The sequence below is a fragment of the Sander vitreus genome, chromosome 18 (assembly GCF_031162955.1).
Source record: "Sander vitreus isolate 19-12246 chromosome 18, sanVit1, whole genome shotgun sequence".
NCBI lineage: Eukaryota > Metazoa > Chordata > Actinopteri > Perciformes > Percidae > Sander > Sander vitreus.
In genome coordinates, this window is record NC_135872.1 from 14,343,344 (window position 1) to 14,366,958 (window position 23,615).

The 23,615-nt window shown below is 38.5% G+C and overlaps 1 protein-coding gene across 1 annotated transcript in view; it reads left to right on the forward strand.

Moving 5' to 3' along the window:
- The first annotated feature begins 1,031 nt into the window (after positions 1–1,031).
- LOC144533531 (potassium channel subfamily K member 2-like) overlaps positions 1,032–23,615 on the forward strand; it is a 29,901-nt gene continuing 7,317 nt past the window's right edge. The window contains exons 1-5 of the mRNA XM_078274943.1: positions 1,032–1,844; positions 3,687–4,000; positions 15,594–15,711; positions 19,976–20,136; positions 22,523–22,718. Of these exons, the coding sequence (XP_078131069.1) occupies position 1,844; positions 3,687–4,000; positions 15,594–15,711; positions 19,976–20,136; positions 22,523–22,718 (790 nt within the window). The 5' untranslated portion in view covers positions 1,032–1,843. The remainder of the gene's footprint in view (positions 1,845–3,686; positions 4,001–15,593; positions 15,712–19,975; positions 20,137–22,522; positions 22,719–23,615) is intronic.

Below are 23,615 nucleotides of genomic sequence, written 5' to 3' on the forward strand. Positions count from 1 at the left end.
TTCAGCATTGTTATATAACTATTGCATCAAACGCTGCCTACACCCAATGTGTGAGACTATCAAAATGAATCTGCCATTCTTTAGGCATGCAAGTGCACGTTGGATGCTTCACTGATTCAAAGTGGAAGTGAGTAAGATAGATGGGCAGAAAAGGTAATTAATGAGATGAAATAGGAAAAGACAAAGTAGAAAATTATTATTTCTGATGGTTTATCATGGAACAAGTGCTTTGTCAAAATCTGGACAAAATCCACAGAAAGCCTTTTTAAGAGGTGGAGCAACAAGTGCATGTGGAATTGTTTACACGTGTACATACTGCAGAGTACAATGTATTACTTCTTTCTTTTGCAGAAGAAGCATTCTTTCCTCAGCAAACTCAGATATTGGAAAACTTAAATCTCAGCAGAAGTGGGAATTATGGATGGGTTATTCCTACAATTATTTATAACTGTGCACTCAGATAGCTTCATTCACCCAGGGAGGATTTTACGTATGTCTGTGTGTGTGTGTGTGTGTGTGTGTGTGTGTGTGTGTGTGTGTGTGTGTGTGTGTGTCTCAGAGCACCAAACAGCACAGCTGTGCAAGTCTTTCAATTTAATTAGCAGTAGTAGCTCATGCAAATCAATATTGAGGACACATCTGCACACACACCTTTTCTTTTACACACACACAGACACAATGACACACACACACACACACACACACACACACACACACACACACACACACACAATGAAAGAGAAATGAGCTGAATTGCAACTTGCAAACAAATCAATGAAAACCCCTGTGTATTCATGTATTGGTCACACCTGCATGCCATGATGAATAATAAGTTACATCAGGGACATAAACTGTACAGACTGCCTCACTAATTCGGATGAATTGAATTAACGCACTGACAACTGCCCTTCATGTAGCCACTGCAACCTAAAGTCTGCTTCTACTGTGCTTACTGGCTAGATGTGATATGTGGAATTGCGACTGGGATGCTGGATGACAATGCTCTTAGGACAAGAGTAGTGTATAACCTCCAGTCAATAACCATGGTCTTCGTGGTTCAGCACTCTCTCTTAGCAGCATCTGTCAGTGTGCACTGGAGCCAGGCACCTTAAACCTTAATGGCTGCCCAGATGCCACCAGAGGAAGGCAGTGGGCAGGCAGCTTCTTGGATTAGGATCTAAGAACAAGCGTGGTCTTTCATAATGTATACCCATACTGTAAAAATGTAAGACATATTAATGGAAAACTACTAACAACCCTGTTTTGCACAATCTCAACTGGGAGGAGCAGCTTTAACGTTAAATTCATCTGTTGTGTGAAATGTTGCAGCACGGGATTGAGTGGAAGCCACTGAAGTGTTGGACAGCACGCTGAAGCTCCTCTCTTTTATTTATTTATTATTTTTACAGCAGGAGCAACACTGTCCACACCAGAGCAGTGGGAGTGCAGTGTAGCGCATCCAGCAGGACACACTGCTGAACAGCTCCTCTGTCCGCCCGGTACAATCCAAACATCTACGTACTCCCATAAGGCGCCTCACGGGGCAACAATGTCTCCAAACACCCGCATGGCTTTTATGGAAGCGATTTGTTCTACTAGTTCCTTTTACGCTACGTCCTAGCGCGTCTTCTGGTGGGAACGCGATGTCCTGGATGTATTTTCTCCGGAGATTGTAAAGTGGAGGGAAGCACAGCTCGCCGAAGAAGCCATGTGGAGAGCGGCCACGTCCCTTGGTGGGAGCACCGGAGGCATAAAGCCCCACTAACAGGAGATCATTGTTTGCGTCTTCTTGGAGGAAAAAGACCCGTCGATGAGGAAACAAAGAGAGACGAGATGGTAGAGAAGTAAGTGCTCTAACAACTAGTTGAAATTCAGTGATTGAATGATGAAAATATTACACATATTCTGCATGACTGTGCGCTTACAGAGTGATGATAAAGGCTAAGGAGAAATAGAGGTCTCTGTGTTTTTCATTAGTGAGTTTCTAGTACAGTTTAGTGAATTGTGGCATCTTTTGCTGCCTCACAATATTATTCCTATTTGATCTCATCTCTGATACTTTTATTGCAGCTTTTATTATCAATGTACAATATTTCTGCGTGTGAAACCCCATTCAAACGACAGGATTGAAGAAAATGCTCATGCAGTTATATAATAGCCTACTATAAATATAGTAATAAGAAAAAAACTATTTATATAGCCTATTTATGGGTTTATTTTACATGGTTTCAGCTTAGCAGTGAATGATCCTCTCCATGAGTTGTTTACTGTAAAATACTGGCTATTAGGAGCTCACTGTGTGGTTATGTAATTGTGTCTACTTCAGCAAGCTGTTGGGGAAACTGGACTGTGACAATTGTCAAGTGTTTAATTTTTAATGAGCTTCCATTCAGTCGTTGTATTCATTTGTATTGTGGGACCAAAAAGCAACATCAAAAACATCTTTTTAGTTACAATTCCTGCAGGGAGACATAACCTGTTTCAATATTGTCTAGCCTACATAGGCCTATTAGAATATAATTATTTTATTGTGATTATCTTACATGTATTTATTTTTATTACACTGAATGTACAAACTTAATATTTGAACACTCTATTATTAAGAAGCCTTAATGAGTTGATTCCAGATGGAAATCTGGATCAGAATTCCCCTCATTAGATCCAGCTCAGAAGAGGAAGCTATATGGAAATAGATGCATTTAAGTCCAGATATAACTGTAAATGCTGCTGTTGGATAATTATATGTTGCCGACAGTGCACTGAATGAAAAGTGCTGCAGATTATTATAACTTGTTCTACTGTAGTAACAAACAAAAACAGAATTAAAGTACCATAAGGGCTTATTGGCTATACAGTAATGACACAGGAGATAGTATTAAGTTCCCATGTGTCAAATACTTCTGAATTACCTGAAAACCTGCTGTTGATTTGTCTTTTAAAGCAATGGTAAAGGTATTTGAAGGTTATTATAAAGAATGTTTTTCAATAGTGATCAGGTGTTAGATCTGCCCTGGAACACTTCGTATGAGATTAATATCCGTGACATATTGACAGTATTGTGACGATATTGTAATAATTATCAAGTTTAAGTAGGCCTAAAGTTCAGTGCTCAAACTACTTTCTCCAAATCGTTATTCCCTCACAACTTATTTGCATTCATCATTCTGTTAATTAACGCTGAAACAATTAGTGGATTCATCAATTTGTCTAGTGACTGAAAAATGATCAACAACAATTTTGATAATCGACATTCGTCAAACATTCTGTGGTTCTAGCTTCTCTGATGTGAGGATTTTCTGCTTTATTGTCATTTCAAGCTGAATCATTTGTTTGTTTTCTGGGATTTTTCTATGCTTATTATTCAGTGTTTTCTTACATTTAAAGCAACACTATGTAACTTTTCCCGCTTCGGTCCCCCTACAGGTTGTCTCATTGGAACTCCAAAAAAAGTTACATAGTGTTGCTTTAATAGGCCAAACGTTTAATCGATTAATCGTGAAAATAACCGCCAACATAATCAGCGTTGAAAATAATTAGTTGCAGCCCTACTCTTACATTGAATGTATGTTGTGTATATGAACATGTTGTATGTCTATATTGGATGGATGGCTGGATGGACGGATGGATGGATTGATTGATTAGTATGCCTAAACTCAGTCTCTCATTTATCATTTCCATCCTCACAGTGGCCGCACCTGACCTTCTTGACCCAAAATCTGCCGCCCACAACTCCAAACCTCGCCTGTCATTCTCGGTCAGCCCGGTGCTGCTGAATACTCCAGAGGACGAGTGTGACACCCGGACTACAGTCATGAGGTGGAAAACTGTGTCAGCCATCTTTTTCTTGGTGGTGCTTTACCTCATCATTGGGGCGACAGTGTTCAGAGCACTGGAGCAGCCCCACGAGAGCTCCCAGAAGCTGGCCATCCTCGCAGAAAAACTGGACTTCTTGGCCATGCACTCCTGCGTAAACTCCTCTGAGCTGGAGGATTTGGTGAAGGTGGGTGGAAGCATCAACTGCATTTTAATCTTTCAAATCTTTCCTCTTCGGCAGGACCTGAAAATACACTATAGGTACAGATTTTCTCATATATATATATATATATATATATATATATATATATATATATATATATATATATATATATATTTGAATACATACTGAGGTTATTACTGGCATTTCACAGCTCTGCGTAGTTTGTTTGAGGATTGTGGCCAATGGTGGAAACAATGATTGGGAGTAAAACAGTGCGCTTCAGATTTAAACACAAGAGACCACTGCTCATTTCACTGTTAAGCATGACCATGATCGTTCCCTAACCTTAACCACGTATTTAGTATTGTCACCATGACGATGAAGGTCCCCTTAACGAAGTTGGTTTGGTGCCTTAAACAAAACCTTAACAATAGCGTTATAACAACGTATTTTAGTGTTTCATTTGGCGGATTAGTTTTATCCTAAGCTGCCTTCCACAGCAGATCTACACTTACATTTCCCGCCATAAATATTATACAAAATACGATAGGACACTAAATGAAAGATTGTAGGAAACTTTCAAAAGAAACCTGTAGTTTCTTAGAGCGAGGCTACATACTTTTAATGTAGGCTTACAGTAGCCATAGGATAACCTGTGTAGTTGTATGTAAGAAAAACAAACAAAAAAGATCACTACAGATCAGATTGGAATCAGTATACACTGTTATCCCGAATTAGTTGACTTTATTTGCGTGGAAACCTGCTGCCTTAAACCGTCTAAGTTTTTACACAAGGTAAAAGTTAACACGTCAAGTTGTATTGACACAGAGCGGTAAGCTGATGCAGTAGACAAATCAAGTTTACATTAGTAGTCATTACTAAAAATCATTAGTAAACATAATGGGTTTTTTTTTTCTGGAGTCATGTTGTCAAAAATAAGCATGTTAAGTTAAAGCTTTAGTGCGTAACTTGTTTATATTAATGAACGTCCGCTACATTCAACCCATTAGCAAATGAGTTGCTACAAAGCTAATTAAGACTATCAGCTCCACAACTCTCTCTGTATTTCTTAGTATGGCTATGTTTAGAAACTGTGTCGTCCAGCGACTTTCACGCGCAGAAAATTGAGTGAAGATAATTACCTCTTCTGAAGAGTTCATCATGCTTTTTTTATCCTCCGTGTCCTCCTTGGCGACTAGCAACTGCATGGAGGAGGGGTGGGGGTGGTGCACGATTACGGAAGGCTTGCATCATGTGGATGTGCCGACAGTTTTGTTGTCATTACTTAAAATTCCTCATGGGTGAGACAGAAACTACGCTTTAAACATGCAAAGAAACATAAATATAAAACATCAGGCTACTTATCAATACTGAAGAAATAATTTGTTCTTATAAATATTGTTTTTACTTTATGACAGCATGACTTTGAGAACAATGTATCGACTACATTTGTTCTAAAACAGAATGGAAAACAATACACATATAACATTGTAATTTTCCAATGTATTGTACCGCATGGAAAATTTCTCTCAGGAGACAGAGTTACTGATTTCCAAACTCTGTATATGTCCCTGAACACTTTCTCACTGCCCAAAGCCCATCAGTTCCCACACGGGTCTCGGTCATGGTGCAACAATAAATGTAGATAAACATGAGCACTAAATCAACCATACAAAACTAAAACCCAGATTACATAAATGCACACCCAAAACATTAACAGAACATTATTAAAACACACACTTTAACTAGGACAGGAACCGTTCAGAACATTTTTTCCCATATTTACGAATTTTGTAATGGACAACCGACACCATCATTTTAAAAAAAGCGGTGTTCTCTGGTTCTAAGGATGAAGATGGATTTGAACTTCTGGACTTTTGGGACTTGAATTACACCTTTAAGGTGAAATGGTTGAAGGAATGTTTGAGAGCACCAGAGTCTTTATGGTACTTTATCCCCAATAAAAATGTTAATAATGTAGGAGGTCTTACATTTTTATTGAAATGTAACTACAACATTACAAGATTGCCGTTAAAACTATCCCAATTTTATCAACAAGCTCCTTTGGCCTGGAAGCTGTGTCACTCTCATAACTTTTCTCCACACAAGTCTACCTTATGGAATAATGAATGCGTCACTAAAGGGAACAAGTCACTCTATTTGCAGAAATGGATCGATAGAGATATTATCTTCTTAAAAGACCTTTTTGATTGTAATAGCCAATTACTTAACTATGAATCCTTTCTCAGAGAGAAGGCATTCCCGATAGCGTTCAAAGAATATAACTCAGTTTTCAAATCTATACCTAATGGCATATTAGAATTAATGAAAAGTTATAAAAACAAAATTAAGTTCCTGGTTTTAATTTTACTCTTTATATAAACGGTATTAATATTATGATAAAATGCATTAGAAAATGCTTTCTAAATTTAAAGAAAATAACACCTCGTTTACTGATATTAACTGGCATGGGGCGTGGCTTGTTCCTTTTAGATATTGTATCACAAACAAAGTTAGGGAATTACAGTTGAAAATATTGCATAATATATATCCTACAAACCTGTTTATCTCAAAATTGATGCCTGTTGATAATTATTGTAGTTTTTGTAAGACAGAACAAGAATCGTTAACCCATCTTTCTTATGGTTGTTCATTCTGTATTACATTCTGGAAAAGTTTTGAAAATGATATGGTATCTAAAACAACACATACAATCACACTTGAACGGAAACATACTATTACCTATTTTGAATGTAAAGATAGGAATTCATGTAATATTGTAAATCTCTTTATTTTATTAGGAAAGCTTTATTCACAAAGCAAAATTTTCCAAATCAACACCATGTTTTAAACTATTCCAAATTGAAACTGACACATACTTTGAGTCTCTTAAATTGGCAACAAATAAGAAAGGTATTTTAATAACTGATATCTACTCAAAATTATTTAATTAAGAACTCCTGCTGTCAATATCATTAATTAAGTTTGCAAGTCTGTCACTTCTGTTTAAATTATTAATTTTATACTTACCTTCATATTATATTATTTGCACTTATTTATGTATAGTTTTATGTTTACGGACTGTGATTGAATTTTTGTAAATTGAATTCTAAATGAAAAAAACAAAAACATTTTTTTTCCCATGAGCATTTGCTGGTTCTAGCGCAGAGCAGTTTAAACAACCCCGCCCTTCCCAGTCAGAAACTTAACATCCATAGTTATCTCTGCTTAATATGATCTGTGCACTCCATACTTAAGCTGATTATTACAAACAACTAATGTGATTTAGTAATAAATATTTTTTTTAACAAAACATGAAAGAATAAGAAGTGACCACTAAGAAGTTTAATTACAACTAAATCTGGGTTTAAAATAATATTGAAGGATCTGGACAAGGAAAAAAAAAATCAAAGTCAAGTCATAACGTCTCCAATTTCGATTGTGCTCTTTGACTTTCCAACAAGAAAAACGAATAACAAAACACAAAATGGAGACTTATATTGTACTATGTTGCAAATATTGTTTGAATGCTGTATCCAATGAAATATATGAAGAAAAAACAAATGAATAACAGCCACTTCATTTAGGGGCCCCCTGACCCCTTGGGTCCTTGGGCCCCTGGACCTGTGCATCGTTGGCCTGTTTTGTGAACCCTCCATGCTGGAAACTAATTCAGAAATGTTGCTACAAATCAAGCCTGAAAATGTCATGACCCCCTCCTTTATTGATTAGTGGATCTCACCATCAACCAAACGTGTCAGGGTTGCTGAAAAGCATTCCCTCTTAGGGAATTCCAGCTGATATTTTGGACTTGTGGATCATTATTTTCTCCTCTATTATACCAGAGCTAACAGGTCTTTAAATCCTGGGGGAAACAGATTTTTCCACCGCTTTGAATTTTGGCCTCTAATAATAGCTGAACCCTTTCCCACCAAAAATGCCTTCTAATACAAAAACGTATTTTAAGCTCACTGCATAAGGGATGTCCGAGAAGTACAAAAATGCTTATTTTTTGTACAGTATGTAAGTCAAACACTTTTATTATATACAATGTAATATATATGGTCAAAAGGATTAATGATTGGCTCTTATATGAATGTATGCATGTTCACAAACTACAAAAGATGCTTAAGACTATTTGATTAGTAAATCAGCAAGTATTTCAAAAATTGTTGGTTTAAATTATTTTTTCTGCTCCCACATTCATTTACCAGTAACAGTCACACTTGGACGTCAGATTTGTTTTTGGATGAACAAGGATCCAAAAATCTTTTCTCACAACTTTCTCACTGCATGTACAGCAGTGCAGAGCTGCCATAGTTTCTATGGAGTGGTATCTCTTTGTCATCACAAAGCATCTCTCTTGTTGTTCTAACAAAGTGAGAAAGATCTCATTATAACAAAAATAATTCTCATAATGATGAGAAAACCTCGAGAGTGACTATGTCTAAAACATTTCCTTTTAGGACTAAAAACACACAATGAAATTGCTGTTGTTAGTCAATATAGCATAGCAAGGGATGTTCATTAATAAGCAAGGGATGGGATTAAGTCGACTCAGACTACAGTGGAGGCCTGATATTCACATTTATTCAAGACGTTGCATTATTCCTTATGGCAGAGCATTGGTGTAGTTTTTCAATAATGTCTCATGATGAAAAAAGCCTTCTACCTTTTTGGGTTTGCTGTTAGAGATACAGTGACTTGTTGGTTAAATATTTATGAATTAGATGTTTCAGTCATGTTTGAATTTAATATGAAGTAGGTACTGTAGTTTCATTGCTGATGTTGAATCTCTTTTACCATGTTACTTCAGGAGTTGTTGCCCACTGTGTTGGCATTCTGTGACATTAACAGAATAAGCTCTGACCATGTTAAAACTGACTGCAGCTGACAGGATTTACTATTGAATAATGTTTACCACAGCTTGTATCTAAATGAGACTGTTTTTGATTAAGAAAGGCTGGTTACAGATGGACGTTATTTGGCTTTAACATGCTGAGTTAATATTCAAAGATGGTGATGTGTTCAGTCCTGAGATCATCTATCAGATTGACTGTTAGATAATGATCTTGTGTCAGGAATGGACTTACCTAATGAATGTGGAGCCCTGGACGAAGGAAGGCAGCGAGAATAAATCCAAACCACCCCTTATATTTATGTTCCATGTGCATGTTAGCATGCTAGCATTTAACTCAATGCACTGCTGTGCTGAAGTAGTCTCAAACATGCATGCTGGCTAGGGTAAAAAAAAATCTATGAACAAGTTCCTCTATCTATGATATTAAATCAGTTTGTAACAAACCCTGGGGTGTTTTTAAAAATTCTGCTGTAAAACTGATAGAACAATAGTGTGGTATGCCCTTTAGTGTTAGCTTAAGGATGTTGCTTATCTTTGCCAACAACCATGTCTCCTGTACTCTATGGCCCCTATAACATTCGAAATCCCTCTCAGGCTTCTGTCTAAGAAAAGCTAAAAGTCAATTGAGGGCAAACTGTCCTCTGTCCTCAAAAATGTCTTTTTAGACGATTGAATGTTTGTTTTGAGGCAAAGTCGTGGGCCTCAGAAACAAACTGCAAAATGAACCAAATTAATTATTGGCTCACAAAACTTGGCAATTTGCCTGTAGGAGGCATTTAAGAGCACTTTATCCTCCATAATGCTATAAGGCTGATTGTGTGCCAGTTTGTACAGTACATACCTGACACAGATCTTGCCATCCTTGTGCTTTTACAAGACAACACTCCAACTAAACAGCTCTGCCCATCATCTATCAGACAGTAGCCTCAAGAGTTCAGCAGCCTTGCAAGTAACTCTTTCTCTTCTGATGATTTATTGATAAAAAGCTTCAATACAGGTGTCCCTCACTAGTTTTTACTTAATTATGCACACACACACACACACACACACACACACACACACACACACACACACACACACACACACACACCTTTGTAGGCTCCCACTGATCAAAAGCCAGTCAGCAGAGGTGGTAGAAGTAGAGATGTGTCTCTCAGAGGGAGTAATTAAAAAAGTGAGGGATGTCAAAAAGCTCAGACGATTCAATCTCTCCTGGCTGGTTGGCACAGCCAGTGTGGTCTTCACATTATCCTGTCTTATCATTTCCCATGGCCATGGTTGGATTTTGCCAAGACAGGTAATTAATGTGGTTGCTTTGGCTGGGAAACAAAGGGGCTGACTGAGCCAAGCCTATCGTATGATTTGATAAATTATGTTTTTAGAGGTACAATGGATGTAGGGTTTCAGAATTTCTATTTTTTAACTATCTCCTTTGTTGGGATTTTGAAATGATGGTGAGATAGAAAAGATAAAAACTGTTGATGCGTGCACCTTTGTTCATTATGTTTATGTCAATACATTTGTATCCTCTGCATGTGTGTAACCAAATCAGTTTTGTCTTTTAGTTGTCTCATTCTGGGCATTTTTTTAAATTATTATTTTAGTTTTGTTTGGGATTTTTTTTCCACTTAGGAGCAGAGAAACGAGCTGTAATGGATTGGGGGTATAATGTATGCATTTATTAGGAAGCTGTGTCTTAGATAGATAGATAGATGGATAGATAGATACTTTATTCATCCTGAAGGAAATTTTAGGCATCCAGTAGCTTAGACAACCATAACACAACAAACACATATACACACATATATCACACATACATAAGAATACAAATAATAATAAAAAACACTCACAGAAATGCAATGACCATGATAAGGGGCTATGGTAGAGTGTGTGCAATGGTGATAGTGCAAAAGTGAACAGTGCAGGGATTGAACAGTGCAATAGATTATTATTAAATATTAACTATGACTATGAAATATTAACATAATGATATTAACATATTAACTAACTGATTGAATAAGAATAAGAACAATATATAACATGGAAGAAGTTATAAGATGTAGATGTTATGACCACAGTCCAGATTGTGTAGGAGGGCTAATATAGCCTACAAGACAGTTGTACAGAAGACAAAGTGATATAATGGTTGGGGCTGAGAGAGACAGGCTCATGCTGAAAAGTCCATTTCTCCCCTCCCCCTTTGTGTGGTATTGGTCTTGTTTTGCAATCCACACTGTAAAAAAAGAACAGAAGAAAACCAGGACATGGAAATCAGTTTCACTGCAGTGACACAACATGAAAGAACTTGGATCAAATCTGTTTATTTACAATAGTGTGTGCAGTGGCAGTACTATGCTGAAAAGTACGCCCAAACTGAAAGAAAACTTCACAACAGGATGATGTTTTGGTTTTCTTTATACACTTTTATAGGAAATACTTTCAACCAAAGAAATGGTCCCTATGAAAACTATTGGCAGTGAGGTCTTTTGATTCTTTAAGCGCCATGAAAAAAAATTGCTTTCATCTACATTGTATTGGGTTGGAGGATACCTCCAAACATTTGCAAATAAAACTCTCAAAATGGCTAGATACTACCAGAGGTAGTTCACCTCCACACACCAGGACGCTGATGTTAGGTGATCCTGCAAAAACCTGGATAATATCCAATGCCAAAATGTTAAAATTTCTGACTTCCTACAATAAATCTGTGCATGTCAACTATGGTATGGTAAAGGATAGGGAAAGATCATGGTTATAGTTAATAAAAAGATGAAGGATAGTTTCAGGTCTGTGACTGGGTGCAAACTCTAACACTCATATATTCTACATTGCTACATATAGGGCACTCTATTTTAAAACGTTAAACGTTGACAACCAGTAGGTATAATTTAAATAAACCAATTTGATTGAACCAACCCTTTAATCATCAGCAGCTTGTGTGGATATTAAGCAACACTCAGTTCTTTTTTGACCTATCATAACTCTTATATCATGACATTAGTGCCTGTTCCCTCACCTTCCTATCCATTATTCATCCATTTCAGTTCTCACACACTCAACCTTTACTGCCTCAATAACACTCAACAGTCATAGCTTAATGGAAGCTCTCTTAGTTTTACTATGATGATTAATCGCAACACCCTGACATTGCAGTGACCCTAAACTCTGTGTGTGTGTATGTGTGTGTGTGTGTGTGTGTGTGTGTGTGTGTGTGTGTGTGTGAGAGAGGGAGAGAGAGCTGACAGCAGAGATGGGGACTCGAGTCGTACTTAAGTTGCACAAACAGTGACTTCAGACTTGACTTGCGACTCGAGCTTCGAAACTGTTTTCATCCAATTATTGCTTTTTAAATCTAAATGTATTCATGTATTTCTATTTTCTTTTATTGGCGCATATACGTTGGGGAAACATATGACGAGCTACATGTCCCCTGCATAGACAGTATATAAGAAGGTCCCCTGCCCTTTGCCATAATGAGCAACGTAACGCATGCGCTATGCCTTATGTGCGCGCACTCACATATCAAAAATGCATTGCACAATGCAGTTGTGCCTTTTGTCATTAGTTTTCCTTTCAATAACTTCGTAAACAGTGGCAGTAAGCCAACATCTACATGCAAGGTGTGTGGCACCAAGATAAATGATGATGGATCAACAACGTCGAACTTCATCAGGCATCTCAAAACGCACCCAAATAGGTCAGTCACTTAATGTCAAAGAGACGTTACATTTAGCATATATCGTCACAGGTAACAAGCTAACCATCGCAAAGTGTTGTGCTAATGCTGGGAACATGCAAATTGTATCCATATGATGTGACAGACTTAGGTTAATATTTCACCAGATTGTTGTTAAATAGCAATACGGAAAGTATCAGTTCTCACATGTTTGCACCATGGTTGGTGTATTAACTTTCAATATAGATGTTTCCCTTAAACTTTGAACACTGAAAAATGTAATGCATGATGATGTTGGGCTTTACAGCCAGTTAGTAACACAGACATAGATACCAAAATGTTGAAAAATACAGTTATGAAATTGAAACAGAGTTCTTAATTTGTGTTTCATCAGATTGTATTGCTGTAGACCCCATAAAGTTATCCTACAACTGATTTTGATACTGTACTGTATGGATGGTAGCTAAAGGACGTGTTTTGAATTCATAAGATTTAACAATACAGTGTTAGGGACAGATCAGATGCCAGAGACTTGAGACTTGACTTGGACTCGTTGCAAAAGACTTGAGACTTGACTTGGACTCGAGCTCAAAGACTTGAGACTTGGACTTCCAAATATTGACTTGTGAACATCTCTGGCTGACAGTGCTAGTTCACAGGGACTGTGGGCAGTGTTATATGCTGTAAATGATTTTGATAATAATAAGCTTTACTCAAGTAAATCATTCTTCTATACTTTATTAGCAACAGCTCTGTTGCAGTGTCTGCTTTTTCCCGAAGATCTCAAAGCATTTCTCTTTCAATTTGTCACTTGGACCTTTTGTCTTACTGCAGTGAACCGATAGAGTCTGATAAGAGTGATACGATCCGATAAGTTCCAGTTCCAGCATTCAGAAGAATTGTTTTCTAAGCCTCACATTCATTAGCTATTTAACTTTCCATTTTGGCATAGCAGATATGCAGTTTACAATAATAATGTAATAATCATAACAATAATAAATTACTCCTCAACATTTTTTGTGAAGTTTGAAACAATGGGTCCTTGGTTTTAGACAGCTGTAGGAAAAATGACAAATGTTGCTAACAGATTTCATCAGATTGCAAAATGTTTCGATCCAGACCCTGCAGCTGTTGTGCTGGTTATGCAGTTTCTGAACATATTTCATGCAAACATGAATTTAAATGTCAGAAAACACTGTGTAACCTTATGCATAATGGTGACATGTGCAGGGTTTCCTGCGGTAAATTTGTTAGTTAAGGTGGTAGGGTTGCCATCTGACCGGGGAGGTGGGGGGTCTGTAGTACAGACTCTGTACTACACACCACACTAAACTTGGAATGTGCAATTTTAACTAACCGTGTATCTTGAACCGCGTGTAGTGATTAAAAAAAACAGACAACTGCTGTGTCTCAAAGACCGGGCAACAGCCGGGACGTTGAGAATCCATGCGCGAGAGGTGATGGATAGTTCTAGTCACTTTGTCATGTATTCACTTCGTTGAAACAAGAGAAGAAAGCCTCAATGATGTGAAGAACAGGACAGAGATACATATATATAAATGCTCTCTGCCCACCGTATGCCAACACTCCGGTAAGTCCACTCACCCCGTCTCTGCCCGGGCATGCCCCAGCTGCCACACATTTGTTGAAATGGCGATTTATCCCTTTAAATGTGAATAAACGACAGTTACACTCACCGCCAGCAAATGCTCTTTCCGTTGTGATTGGTGGTATCTTGACAACTCGCCGTTACCTTGTTTCCTACAGACTGTGTTGATGCGACTTCTACATTACAGCCACTCAAACAAGACAGAGCAACACGGCAGTTATATATATTTTTTCTTTAAGACTCAGTTAAGGAGGCATGCGCGTGTTGTTAAGGTGGGCCGCCTAAACTGCAAAGTGCTGCGGGAAACCCTGATGTGCCTCTTCTTGTTTCTCAAAACTCTTAAAGGTGCCCTGCCACACAAAACCGTTTTTACTTATTATTTTTTGAAATATGTTAGGTCCATATGTATTTGTGTTATGTCGTGAGTGTGAAAATGAACTGCTACCTCCTCTGTCAGCTCTACCCACTGATAAGAAATAAGTTTTGGCAATTTCTTCGCTGTTTTCTCGCTTTTTGCTCGCAGGTTTCTCTATAGAGCTCCCCATACAGCTTCGGAATAGATATTTGGCAACACTGTTGTAAAAACTCGTTGGAGACTCTCCCCCCTCCCATTTTCTCCCTCTGGTCATGTGCATTTGTTTTCATAGAAGCCGGCGAAAGCACGGAGCCATGTCCACTGAGATAGACAGCTAGTAAGCTAGCTAGCCCGTAACAGACAGCGATCATAATAACAACCTTTACAGACAATAGCAAACATCCTGAGGTCACAATAACAAGAAATACAAAGATTAAACAGAGTTTATCCCAAAGATACTTACAAGTGCAACAGCAAGAACGCCAGGTCAGCATCGGATTCTGTTTGTCTCAGTTCTCCCCATTCTGAAAACGCAGGTCCGATGTTTACTCCATCGCTACCTTGTTCTTATAGCTAGCCGGTTCCTGTATGTGTGCAGTGCTGTGAAGCAATTTGTTACATCACGAGATCTGATATTATGTGATACTTCCTGATGCTGAGGCCAGTGGCTCACCGGCCGAAAGTTGCAAGGGTGGTTTTTCCGCTCACAGGCGCTAGGGGGAAGCGAGAAGTCCACCGTTCAACCCGAAAAAAAGTCATATAACCATAGCAAGCATAGTTCCCCTTTAATGAGAACTGGCACAAATCGAGCTGAGTCTTCCTGTAGGCTTTCTATACCACGCTAGAATGGCTTGAAACAAGGTAACCAAGACACTTTTTCCACAAAAAATGTTACAGAGTCCATGGTAGAACTTCAGACATTACCACAAAGTAATGAAATACATGTGGCAGGGCACCTTTAATTGGTTTTAGTTAGATATGTATCATCGCTGCCATCTATTCCCCAAGAGAATTGATGCACACCGCTAATTTTCTTATGTTCCTCAGACCACCTCATACCACACTCCCACTGGGAGACAGTGCATTATGTGCTAACTGTTTTTTCCTCCTCTCCAGCAAGTGGTTTCAGCAGTCCGAGCAGGTGTGAACCCTTCAGGAAATTCATCCAACCACATGAGCCTCTGGGACATCAGCTCCTCCTTTTTCTTTGCTGGGACTGTTATCACCACAATCGGTAAGTTTCTCACTCTTTAACAACTCAGTCCTCATTCTTTTCTCTTTGCAGAAGCTTCCGACAATACTTCACTCTGGTTGCATGCAATGCTTTGATCTGTGTACAAAATGTGACTTTTACAAGAAATGTGAACACATTTTTGGCTTCATAAGTACAGTCCATTCATCACAAAACTGTTAGGGGCACAATGCAATTTTGATGACCATTGTAGCATGAATTTGCAGTTGCATAGCAAAATTACACTTGCTAACCTCAAACCTGCATACAGTATGCTCCTTTTTTAGATTGTGCTTCATTGCTAATTTGTTCTTAGTTACTGTACTATTTAATCTAGGAGCTGTCAACTGTATCAGCCTGTAGCACATTCTCTGTCACCTCCATCTGTAAGCACTTATTACTCAGTAAAACAGAACAGGTCACACACACACACACACACACACACACACACACACACACACACACACACACACACACACACACACACACACACACACACACTGCTAGTCTGACAGCTAGTCTTGCTCTTTCAAGCAGACCTTGACAGTTCAGTGCATCTGTTCAGTGGGCTGTTGGCTCCATTTCTTATCTCTAGCATCCTATCAGAGCTCATTCTCCAATACCTTGGGTTAAAACACATGTCAGTGCAATCTTGGTCAATATTTTGGCCTGACATTACACTTGCAAACTGCTAACTCCTGCTCCCATTTCCACATTTTGCTGCACTGCACCAGGCTTCTGCTCGCACCTCTTCTCCCCAAAGTCGCAAAATTATATTGGCCACAGCAACAGCACACATACACACACAGCTAGTCTTATCTAGCTCATCTAAGCAGACCTTAACATATCAGCGTGTCTGTTTGGTGGGCTATTGAGCTTCACTTCACGTCTCCAGGATCCTGTCGAAGCTCAATCCTCAATCAAAAAAAGTTAGAAGCGTTGCAATGATTCTGCCTTCTGGTTGGAAAATGTGTGCTTTTCTATTACATTATAACCTTAAGTGTAAAAGCTTCACTGTGGGTTTTCCCTTTGCTCACCTTAGACTCACTATGTTGACTTTCTGTTTTTTTTACTCAGGCGCTGCAGTGATTTAAATCGAGCTTGCTCTTTACAAATGGCAGGTTTACTGATGATTGCCTTGACGATGTAGTGGTGTTTTCTCATAAAATGAGATGAGGTAGAGTTTTTTTTTTTTAACTCAAATCTCTAGAAAAGGTTGGAAGGTGAAGGTACATAGCACATTAGCATAACAGATTATGCAGCAGAAACTATCACCGTTGATGCTTGTTAGTGTAAACAGCCCATAATTGCTGTGCTGTCTGTTGGCTTTGTCTCATTTGCCTGATTGGTACAAAATGTTCTGTGGCTGTTGCTGCTCAGAGAAGCTATTCCTAAAGCTACTGTGTAAGTTCTTTGTCATGGACCAGCCTATGAAGGATTACAATAGAGTCCAGAAAGGAAAACAGGCATACCATTTGCTCCCTGTCTCAGCTGTCTTCTATTCTTCTGGCTTTACCTCAGCTTGAGGGGGATGAGCAAGGATTCATACCCACATATTGATTTGTTTGCCTTGAATTGGATGGCAGTAAGAATGATCTTTCCCCCCACTTATTTTCCTTCTATATGAAATTAAGTTCCTCCCTTCTCCTGGGAGTAAAAGAGGTGCAGTAACCATTAATCTCACAGCATTTCTTCCCACGTGGGATTCCTTAGTCTCTCTTACTGTTATATACCTGCTGAAATTCACTTTTCCCATAGTGTATAAAGTAGATCAAATGAATCTCAAATGAATAATTCTCTCTCACTTGCACGTAAAAGAAAAGTCATGATTATTTGTTTTGACCAACTTTTTCCTACTGGACTCTGTTAAATATAACACTGCAAATAAAGCTGTTTCCAGTGGAGCACAGGAGTACTGATATTTATTTTATTTCAACATTTAATGTGATGTATACATCACCATGAAAACATTTCCTTTTCTTTACTCTTTACTATATGAGTATAGTTACAGTGATACCAATGAGACAGTGTTTCCCCAATCAGCTTACTTTAATACCACCTAAAAACCACCATGCCAGTGTTTAACTGCTGTGTCTTTTTTCGCAATCAAATGATCCACAAAACAACAAAAGCAACACTGTCTTTGACAAAAGCTAATTAAGTCCCTCAGTTAAATGTCGTGCTGCCATTTTCTCTCCTAGCATCACTGAATGAATTTAGAAAGAAGTCATTGAGCTTTTATTGTCCACTGCAATTAGATTTTTCCTTCATAAGAGACAGACATTGACACTATAGATAACAGAGTCAGTAGTGTCACAAATGCAGTGATTTGGGGTCCATACTGACAAATGGGTTTGTCAATTTCAAGGCTTTAGCGAGTTATAAAGTGGAAATCTAAAGTTTCATGTATTATATATGCAGGCAATGTTGAAGTCAAGTGTACAACTAATTGAATGACTTATTGGTATTTAACTGAATTTGGTTTTTAACCTTTGATTTAAGTCCTGTATGAGAAAAAAAAACATTTTAGTCAAATATATATCATCTAAATGCTGAAAGCCATATTTTTTATTACATATTGCATACAAACCCATGTGTTGTTTTCTCAAAATATACAATTTTTAACAACTTTTAAATGCTGAAATGGTCTGTTTTTTTGCAATTTCATCATATTTGAATAAAAAGGAAAGAACATTTTCTCTGAATGCCACCATTTTATTCTAGTGCATGACACTAACTCTTTGAGATTGCAAAGCGCACCTTGCTTTTCACCTCTGCTATTGCGATAGCATTCAAAGATGAGGTGAGCATATAAACAAGAATCTGTTTAATTCAGTATATAAAAAGAATAAAAGAAGAAGTGAGTGCAGCTTCAAATAATAATAAGAGCTGCTGTGTCTCATTTGTTCTGCAGGGGCACCCAGAGCTGGTAAATAAATCTAATCTGGCATCAGGTTTCCCATCGAACTAATTTTGAGATTAGTGAGACTTGATTGACAATTTATTTAGTATCACCCCACTCCAATGTGAGACTGAAAAGTCATTAGAGGGTACCCTGCAGCTCGTAACCTGAGACAGATGACTGCATTTCTAGAGAAAAGTGTATGTAAATGTTCATTGTCCATACCCGGACTTCTATAAGCCCCACCTGCTTTTCTAGCTGCTGCACATGATGATGAGTTTAGAGAGAAGATGAAAGGCGAACCAGTGATGGACTCACATTAGAGTGTGTGTGTGTGTGTGTGTGTGTGTGTGTGTGTGTGTGTGTGTGTGTGTGTGTGCGTGTGTGCGTGCGTGCGTGCGTGCGTGCGTGCGTGCGCGTACAAAGGCCTACAGCGTACTGTACGTTTTTTCATTTTTGGTGTTCCTTTCCATTTTCCATTGTTTGAAGGACTGAGGATGTGAATCATCACTGTAGTCTGAGTCAGTGCTTTAGCATGACTTCCATCTAACTACTGACATTTCTCAAAGCTCAAAACTATTCTGCTGTGCCTGTCTGCAGTGATGTTCAGCACAGTCAGGCTTTGTGGAAAGTTTTCTTGTACTTTAGTTTGAACTCGTATGGCTTTTTCTGCCAGCTTTGATGAAATACGATGTAATAAGATACAGAATGTGCAACACAGAAAAGGTATCACACTTCCCAGGGCTGTCTTTGATCGCTTTAGTGCAAGGCACCAGCATAAGTTCTCTGCAGAAAAAAATAACACTTACATGGTCATCTAGCATAAATGCTTTCTGTTGTTTCCCAGGGAAAAGTCCGGAACAAAAAAGTGCGGAACACTGAAGTTTGCAGGTTGCCACACACATGCAAACTTCTCCTCTAATCCACAGATGTATGCATAAATGTAAATTAAAATGTAAATGTATTATTTCATTCACTTTACGTTTGTTTTAAGTAACCAAAGTCACATATAAAGCAAAAACACAGAAGATTAATAGAGTGAAGAAGATGTTTACCTTCTCAGGGAAATATCCAGTATGAAAACACAAAGTAAAGCCAGTACAAAAGTGCAACACATACAGTTCTGAAATTATACAAGTACACAGAACATCCCTTTATTTATAGGAAAGTGTACACATTCTACATTATAAAACAGTAGCAACAATTTTAGGGAATATGACACCCCAGTTAACCTGTACAGGAATTTACAATATCCTGTTCAATAGGCAACAACACTACTGCCTTGTTATGTTGCAGCTAATCTATACAGACATTTTGAATTAAATGCTGCTGTTGAGCTAATGCACTGTGTCTCCTCTCTGTCAGGATTTGGGAACATCTCTCCTCACACAGAAGGTGGGCGGATCTTCTGTATAATTTACGCTCTGCTTGGGATTCCCCTATTTGGATTCTTATTGGCTGGTGTCGGGGACCAGTTGGGGACCATTTTTGGGAAGGGCATCGCCAAAGTAGAGAAGATGATTGTGGTGAGCTACATCATTTATATGAGCTTGTTTTTTTTTTGTCTCTGAATCACCTGTATGTTTGCTTGTGTGCAATGAGCCATTTAACACAGTCACATTTGGCGACTTAATTATACAGGTAACACAAAAACAGCTGTAAAATGATACTGCCTAAGCTTTTCCTAGAAAGAGCTGCAATATGTACAGTACAGTGTCAAAGTTAGAACTGCAACATAAACCCCCCTAAACAACACAGCTGAAGGTTCGCATTCAAAAGTGCAGGATTCATTTTTTTCTCAGACTTCAGCAGTCAGTGCACGGTCAGTCCACGGTGTGGAAGACTTTGGGTTGCCATGTTAACAGACTCCTGGAAACCAATCTAAAATGCAGGCAGTTTTTTTACTAGTACTGAAAGCCCAGAACAGTAAATTGCAGTTTTTCAATATTTCAACATTCAGCCAAGAAAAGAGTTTGTGTTCCCATTTTATTTCTTGTGGCAGTGGAATAAACTAGCAACAAACAGATCGATCACTTTAAAATAGTGATGGTAGGCATAGTTACCACATTAAGTTACACATTGACTTCTGTCCATTTACAAACACATACAGTACACACACGCTTGCGAAAATACATGTAGCAGTTGTGCCAGAGCAGTTTAAAGGCACCATTATTCACGTTGGACACCGAGAGTATAAATGGACTGTGCTTCCTTCTCCTGGAAACTCAAAGGTTCGCCATGCAATCAATAATACAGATGTTAAATAAATATAGTTTGGTGACTAAAGATACAATATCCTAAGTACAAGCAAGGACAAGATGTGATTCTCTTTTAAAGGTATATTCATACACAGCCATTAAACGATGGGGAGGATGTTGCAGTATGACATGATTGCATCATAAAGTTAGGCTTTTAGTCCTGATGTGAGCAACAGTTACAGTATTGTGATGTGCTTTTGTTGCTATGAGCAGACACGGTTTTGCAAGAGCAGATATTTTAGGAAAACATATTAAATACTTTGTCAGTGAACATTTCACAATATGTCAGTTAACATTGAGTCCTAATTATTTTAATAAATAAATACATAACCTGGGTGGCATTTTGTTTTCCTATTTGCTGTTGCAAATAACAATTACATGCGGAGAGTCACCTGGGCAGTAGCAATGGTAGAGAATCCCCAAATCATTTTCATAGGATGTTCTTTTGTATCTGCGTGCATTCATGTTTGTCATTTGTTGATGTAAGGCTAAAACACCTGTAATGCAGTCTCTGATTTCAGTGTAAAAGCCTCTGTTTTCAGTATAAAAGCACAAACCATTGCCATTTTTTGAAGACACCAGATACTTGGTAGCATCAGGTTAATTATGATTTTGATTCATCGCTGGCTCCGTGGCCTCCATCCCTGGGGAGGAGGAGAGATGTTGGCAGCTGACTTGAAACAATGGACTGTAGCAGCTGCTGAAATAGCAGCAATACGGTGAAGATGCTGGCTGAGGAAGCACTTCAGCTTCAAAAGTCCCTTTGGAATATATGCATGCTTTGTTTTCAGCTAATTTGGTCTAGTATGTCTTACTGTAGGTCTCTTCAAACGGTATACTACTGTACTGTACTTTGCTTAGTGTAGCAAGGACATTTAGACATCACAGACTCAGTGATCTGAGGTCTGCCTGCTCTTTATGCTTCCCCTCAGAGGCACTGTGCTTTGGGCTTACATAACTGGAAGGGAAAAGGGCACGATACACAGGGAACCAGCTGAAGGCAGTCACCTCCAGTGGAAAGGAAGTAGAGAAATAAGCAGCATGCAGAATATATTCTAACGGTCTGTAACTGTGATGCAAAAGAGCGACTGTGGGGCTCCTCAAATTTAAACTCTCATAGTTACAGTTGATAGCACAGTCTGTAACTGCAATTAATCCATTATGATAGCTGCTACTATGACGGCATGTGGAATATTTCAGAAGTCAATAACATTAAAGCATGTCAGGCATGTCAAGTGTTACTTCTCTGCAGCTCGGGTGGGCGTGCCATCTGACAGCAAACGTTATGTCACATGAGCTTGGCAGGGTGATGTTTGAGATGTTAAAAAAACAGCAAATGTATTCCTCAAAGGAGGTCGAAGAAAGTGACTCATCACAATGTGAAGTGAGCAAGAAAAATAAAAGCCTGTGGGACATTCGGGAGCATGTCAATTTCCTTCACAATCATTTCAGGAAAGGTCTGCAAGAAATTGCTTATACCTGTGGACAATTTTTTTTTTTATGTTGACGAATTAAAGAAAACAATTTACACCACTAATCACATTGCATGGTAACATAAAACCATCAACCATATTCTCTGCCCCTGCTCTGTTTAATGTTTCTGTATGTGGAAGTTGTGTATTCCTGTATTAACAATTCTTTTCCCTCCCACCAGAAGTGGAAAGTCAGCCAGACAAAGATCCGCGTCATCTCCACGCTGATCTTCATTCTGTTCGGGTGCCTCATCTTCGTCGCTCTGCCAGTCATCATCTTCAAGCACATCGAGGGCTGGAGCACGCTAGAATCCATCTATTTTGTCGTCATAACCCTCACCACAATCGGCTTTGGAGACTTTGTTGCCGGTGAAAAAGGTCACTTGATTTTCTTATTTCTCATTTTTATGTCAGACACCCAGTTTAGAATCAGTGTGTTTATAGTTGTTCCTCCGCCAGTCTGACTCAACACATGTGCACCGCAGCAGTAGGCCTGCTTTTTCATTCTGTGCTTCACATTATGATACATGTGTGATACAGTTTTTTTTATGCATTTTAATCCATGCAATATGTTAAGTGCTCCCATCCGTTGACCCAGAAATCTATACTCAATACTTCCAAAACAAAAAAAGATTTTCTTTTACTCACTAATCACAATAGCACATTGGAATTGGCATGCTATTAAAACAATCATAATGATCTTGGGCAATTCATACTTTAACTAATGCTATAAATGTATACATTGCAGACATAAATCCTCTTTTGTGTGACTGAAACAAACTGAAACATGTCACCCAGCCCAAACATTTAAAAGAATAGTTTGACAGGTGGTATTAGCTTGATTTGACCTGCTTGGCAAAGAAAAAGGGAGAGGCAGATGGGAAAAATCATAAACACTTAGCTGCTAGATTAAACTTCCCTGAGCAGGCCTAATGATTATAAATGACTATCCACTGGGGTTTGCACAGGTGGTGTAAAGTAAACCTGGACTGCTGTTAGTGAAACTGGTGCTGTAATGGGCAGTTATCTATAGTAACTGCATAGTGAGTGGACTGCGCTGCGTCATACCAGTTCATTTATTGTCCAAAGATACAGTTGATACATGCCGGAGCCAAAAGGGCATTTAAATGTGTTTGCACGTGGATAGGACTTATGTTATTAAGGTAAGGCTGGGTAAGTTCATGCAATACTCATGGTCAAAACCTCCACAGGGATCCTTGAACTTTTATCCTGATGAATGGCTTTCTTCCCTCATCAAGACTTTCTCCAAGTAAC